General features: G+C 37.8%; 1 protein-coding gene across 1 annotated transcript; it reads right to left on the bottom strand.

Annotated features, from left to right (window-relative positions):
* Positions 1-523: 523 nt before the first annotated feature.
* LOC113504210 (enhancer of split malpha protein-like) lies at positions 524-5085 on the bottom strand. Its single transcript, XM_026886386.1, has one exon. The coding sequence runs from the start codon at positions 1337-1339 to the stop codon at positions 863-865; it is 477 nt and encodes a 158-aa protein (XP_026742187.1). The 5' UTR covers positions 1340-5085; the 3' UTR covers positions 524-862.
* Between the last annotated feature and the right edge of the window lie 917 nt (positions 5086-6002).

The following is a 6002-nucleotide window of genomic DNA, read 5'->3' as shown; positions in this document are numbered from 1 at the left end:
CAAAATTATAAGTGCCCTATTGAAAACATCTCCGGACTTTCATAATTTTGCATTAAAACTCACAGTGTGGTGACAATCTTTCAACGCTAAACTAAATATAAAATCAGTTTTACGACCGTCATTTACGTAATTGTCCGCGTAGTATAAGTGTAAGAGCTTAATTGTATAAAATAAATAATCGGTCAAAACAAGAGAGCTACAGCGGCGTTTAAAAAAGAGACCATTAAAAGCCAGTAGCCGTGGCTCGAGGCGTGCACGTGCGCGCGCGCACAAAATGTTGCTCTCCAGGTATGGCCGCGCGCTGGCGGCTCGCGCCGACCTCGTCTGACCACTTTTTGAATTCAGAATACAAGTCCAAGAATAAGCTCCGGCTCGAAAGCCTCGGAACATTTTATCGATTTAGTCTCGTCTTATTACTACTGAACCTTGCGGTTTTACTTCGCTACTGTTTCTGTAGACAGTGTGATTTATGTTGTTTGCTTTGTTGTGTAAGGGTTTGGTGGTTCGAATAAAAGGTTGCAAATATCATTCAATTCGTATATTATACCAATTCATAACACGAGTAAAAGTTAATAAATAATCCCTAAAACAATTAAAGCTTCATCAGGAAGATCACAATACTAAGCTCACTATTTCCTAACATTAATTATACAATACAAATATTTTCAAAATATCACAACACTAATGAAATACAATTAAAGCTTTCGAGGAGTTATCACGAGTATTGAGCAGGCGTAACCTAACTTATCCCTATATGGCACCTTGAACTAAACTAAAGCTAAGATCACAGACGGTTGCAGAAACCAACGGAGCAGGCACTGGTTTCACGGAAGACACTGATAGTTGTCGAGAGTTGTAGAGCTTAGGCCTGCACCCAGCGGTCCTGCAGGACTGGGTACTGCTGCTCCGCGGTCTGGCACTCGGTGTAGCAGTGCGCCGCTGCGAAGTCTGCCTCGGTCTTGGAGACGGTGGTCCAGAAGAAAGTGCCGGCTTCGGTCCTGGCGAAGTGCACAGGTACGTAGAAGTTGTCCGGGGTCACTGGCACAAGGTCGCACGTGTTGTCTTGCTGGTACACGAGGAAGGCGGCGTCAGGCTGGCACGCCTCCATCTCTTCATAGATCTTGCGCTCCAGCATCTCGTTGCTGGAGTTCTGTTCCTCCTCGAAACACGTGTCGCAAGTTTTGGCGGGAACGCGCTTCGTCGTTCTCTTGATCATTTTCATCAAAGGCCTCAACAGCGCCTTGATGCCGCTGTTCTTCATCTTTTCACTGTTATATCTGTTCTCGTTGATTGAGTTGTTTGTCGCGATGATGTATTCGTTGTTGGCGTAATAAGACATGTTGGAAGATTTGATAGATAAATAGTAATAGTAGAGAGCGTGTGTCGCTAGTGAGATCACAGGCGGGAATGTGGGGCTGCTTGGGCCGGCCGGCCTTTTATACCACGCGCGCCGCCCCCGGCACAAAAGGCCCGCGTACGTGAAAAGCGCCCTTCGTATGTGTGGGTGAGTCAAGTGGTTTATTCGATACCCCGATATGCATTTCGTATTTCGTGACAGGTTCTCATAATTTTGGTAGAGTTGATAAAAGAGTTTTTGAGATGTATGATTTTGGGGATGAATACATTTTAGCTTGCGTGTCTGGCTTGGTACAGTGGTTTTGTATTAAATTAACACACTTTTCTCTGCTCCTTAGTATCTGTACTGGAACTACTTTACTGCATTTTGAAGATTTATCTAACTAGTGTAGATGTTGATCGTTAGATCGTAAGTATTGTTAATCCATAAATCGTTAATATGACAGCTAGTTTATTTATTATGTTACTATGAATTTATAATGAAACACTTGTCTGTAGTTTTCACATGTGCCTATTTGATTCTTATTATCATATCAAACAAGTGTGTGAAGGGGTTCATGGGAAAGTCGGTCACGTGCCGTCCACACGCCCAACTGTGGGCAAATACAACACATGTTGATTGCCCCCTCGGCTCGCGGTGGCCGATTCAATGCGATTGTTATCCCTTCACCGAGGTCATTAAGTCAGGGGGACACGACCCCTCGGCGCGGACACTTCATGCGCTGCTCACGCGCAAGTCACGAGACACTAACAACACCTGACTCTGTGTGCCGGGACTATTAATTTTGCAATGTACTTGATTTAATCTATTTTTTCTAATGTATCTGAGTAGTAACATCTTTTAGAAGCAGAGTATTTGAATAAGCATGCATCACTATTTGTAAACCTCACACGCATCCCCATATCTTAGATCCGGAATTCGAATCATCCAAGTCAAAGTTCATTAGCATTTTGTTTACAAAAAGAATTATTAAAGTTAAGATGCCACCTACACACAAAATATTCGGCTCGTACCGGTCCAAACATGTAGGATTTTTTCTTAACATGTCCGAAGAGAGTATTACAAAAAAATTAAGTTTAAAAGAAATCAGTGTAGCGGTGATAGTGGTTGCTCAGCCAATGGGGTGCGCGCGCGCCGGCAGGTGCTACGATCCGAAGGCTCTCGCACACACACGCTCGCAGTTTAAATATACGATCGGTGAACACGTGCATTCGAATAGGACGAAAATATGCATTTACCGGGGACGCGAGCGAGACGTGAAATATTTTTTATCGATATGAATAGATTCACGACTCCCTCATATCCGAAATAGGGTAACGCAAAGGCTAATTTGGTTATTGAAAATTGAGGGGTTGTTCGTGGGAATGCTCCTCGTTCCTAGGTTCCCAGGGTTGCTCGCACATTGAGTTTTTTTTCGGCGATTCGAGATTCGGAACGACGACAGATGGCAAGCGGTCGATCGTTCCCGTTCTGCTTTGTTATAATAAATCGTATGGGGTATTGGAATTAAACATACCATTTTGATGGCTCAGCGCGTTTGCGGGGTAAGGGATGAAGATGTAAACAAGTGTAAAAGGGGTCAGTGGAACTCGACCGGCTCTATAATTAAATGTCTATTAGGAGCATTTTGAGATGATTAGGTGATATTGTTAGGGGTTGAAGTTATCATTATAATGACGCCGATCAAAAGATTGCTTGAAATGATTTCTTTAGAGATTTATGATGCAAATTGGGAGGACTTGGATTCTGATGAATTACTTAAATAGGGTTTTGCTGTCTATTAATTATACGTGATTTAGATTCTTCTAAAGTAGACATGATTAGGTATTTGAATTGGTCATGTTTGAAATAAAGGCAATTTAAATGGTTTTTTATAAACAAATTGCATACCGAATCTTCATTTATAATCACACTAACACTACCTGCATATAAATTTGTCACTTTTTTCCAGAACATGTTCATGCTAGTCCAGTTTCCCACGTTCTGAAGATGCAAAAACCTTTACAAAAGGATGAAAAGAATAGATAGAGGGAAGATACTTTGCGTCATTTAAAAAGTGGTGCATTGTGCCCTGCGGCGTGACAAGTGTGCCCTGACGTCACAGAGCGGGGCCACGATGCAAAATGATCGCACCCCTCTATTGTTACTTGTTTATGATTCCACTTGTTACCCCAGCGATTTTTGACGTGGGGATAGAGAAGTTATAGCTGTTTTTTTTTTGCTGAAAAGTTCTGATGATGTCGTGTTTTGGACTTTAGTTAAGCTAAGATTGACAGTCGTTTGAGAAAACGAATTTAAGCCATTATGTAATCGCAGAAGAAATGTAATTATAATTGAGAAGCTTTTAAATAAGTAAAGTTAAAATTGAAGGAACTCAAAGGTGTAACTTCCTTAAGTTCAAATGATTTGATTCTTAGAGATTAGAGCTTAACAAATATACTTAATTAATAGATAACTCGATGCTTATCATAACACACCCTTGGAAAGGGGGCGATCTGGGATTTGAACTCACGACCTTTGACATGGCAGTCCTAGGTTCACACCAAGTCTTTTATATCTACCCTTGATTATCACAAAATCTTGATCTGTAAGAAAAATATCTTATGTAAATAAATATGATACGTGTTATTTCCGTTATCAATGAGTAGAGTAATGGTCTCATTATTGCTATGACGTCAAGGTATTTCCACGTGCTCTTATTTTGATGATATCTCCCGATATCTGGCTTTATCAATCCCTTATCTTAATTGGATAATTATTTGACTGCATTGCTATCTTTGTTATTATGAGTTTTAATAATACTTTCCTGGTATAGAAGTAGATATTATTTTTAGTTTTTCAATTTTGGGTGTTCGAGAACTAAGTGGAAGATAAGAATTGTTTTGTTTTTAAATGTAGTGTAGTATAGTTATGTTACTTTTTTAATAATACATTTTATTTAGGTTAGAAGCTTTAATAAACTTATTCTGAATGTTATTTATTATTTAGTTTAATTTTACGTGAAGTGCCTTAGTAGTTTCTTATAAGAGTCTGTTATAACTTTTTATACTGGAATTAGCATAATATAATAAACTATTAGCTTTATATAATTTGAATATGGTTGTTATGAATTTATTGTTTTTTTAAGTTTGTACCTTATAATTTGTTGTTTTCTAATTCGAATACTCTCGCTCTTCGAGGTTCTTCTATGTATATCTCACTTGTATGATATAATTGTTGTCATTTTTTAGAAGTATGTAGATATTTGTATTCTTTGAGCAGATTTGTTTTAATAAATTGTTACGTCTTCCAACGTCAATTTTTTTATTAAAATCCTTTAAAATACCTTTGTGAATAAACGAATTGTCGTATTCTGTGTATTATTTTTCCAAACTCCACAATTTTACACTACCTACTCATGACTAATTCTAATTTATGCGAAAAAAAACCTTTTCAAGTTGAAATTTTCCAACTGTCAAAGGTAGAAAAAACCTCATCGTGAAAAGGACCCCTCTGTTCTTTGCGTGGGAATTTCAGTTACCATATCTCTTGAACAAAACTCGGGGGTGGAAAATAAAAGAATGTATAAATCACCCCTAATCTCTGCTTTTGTTGGCTTGTACACTTGTTGCATCACCGCACCGTATGAGATTTTCTACAAACTTAACTTTACTGTCCCGAAAATAGATGAATCACAAACCTGAACTCTATTTCTAGGCGGTAGAGTTTTCAGTCGAGTGTCGCTTAATAAGTCGAGGGTCACGATTATCTAGTATGGTCTCAAAGTATATGGGGGTGGTAAATTGAGGGGTCGGTGAACAATTAAGTGAATCGCAGGTAAACTGATTTTAAATTGGATGAAAAAATTACGATGTTTTTGCGTGAACCTGACCCTTATGAATAATAAATTGAAAACCGTTTTATATTGATATTAAAATTGGAGAAAATCGTAAACCAATTACGTAATAAATTAAAAAAAAAGGTTTATTTTATTTGTACTAATGTAACACATTTAGGCACAGATAACAATTGTAATTACGCAAATTCAAAGAAAAATAAAAAGTCATAGGTACATTTTCAGTCTTCCGGTCCGTATATTAATGCTTAAAACAATTAAGATTTAATCAGTAAAAATACATATTTTAGATTGTTATGTTTGATTGTAACTATCTCTTTATTGCGTAGGTTGAGTAAAAGGGTTTTGTGTGCTGTCGAAGTTTTATTTTAATTTTATTCTTTTTATTGTTAAAAGTAAGGAACTGTCTAATGAGGAGGCTGTATCAAAGGATTGAAAGGAGGAGGGAGGTGATAATGAGAAGCCGACTTTGGATACTCTCGTTAGAGGCGTGGTACGACTGTCAGCGATTTGATAGAACTTGTCGATTGTAAAATACACGCGCTATTAGACTTAAAATCTGTATTAAAAGTGTTTTAAAATCGTATAGTCGTCTAATTAATACCGGTACCATATATCGACAGTTTTCAGTAGATATACATTTGACTGGGATAGTAGTAGATAGGAATGAACATAATTAATTATACCTACGTGTGTAACAAAATAGAAGTTTAAGAAGTTCCTAAACTTTATGCAACCGTAAAATTAACGAAAATTACTGGCTGTTTGTAAGGCCTATTCACTTTTAACTCAATATTTTGATCCGCCTTC

The sequence above is a fragment of the Trichoplusia ni genome, chromosome 21, assembly GCF_003590095.1.
Source record: "Trichoplusia ni isolate ovarian cell line Hi5 chromosome 21, tn1, whole genome shotgun sequence".
Classification (NCBI taxonomy): Eukaryota; Metazoa; Arthropoda; class Insecta; order Lepidoptera; family Noctuidae; genus Trichoplusia; species Trichoplusia ni.
The sequence above is the reverse complement of the archived record's forward strand: the minus strand, read 5'-3'. Positions and strand labels throughout refer to the sequence as shown.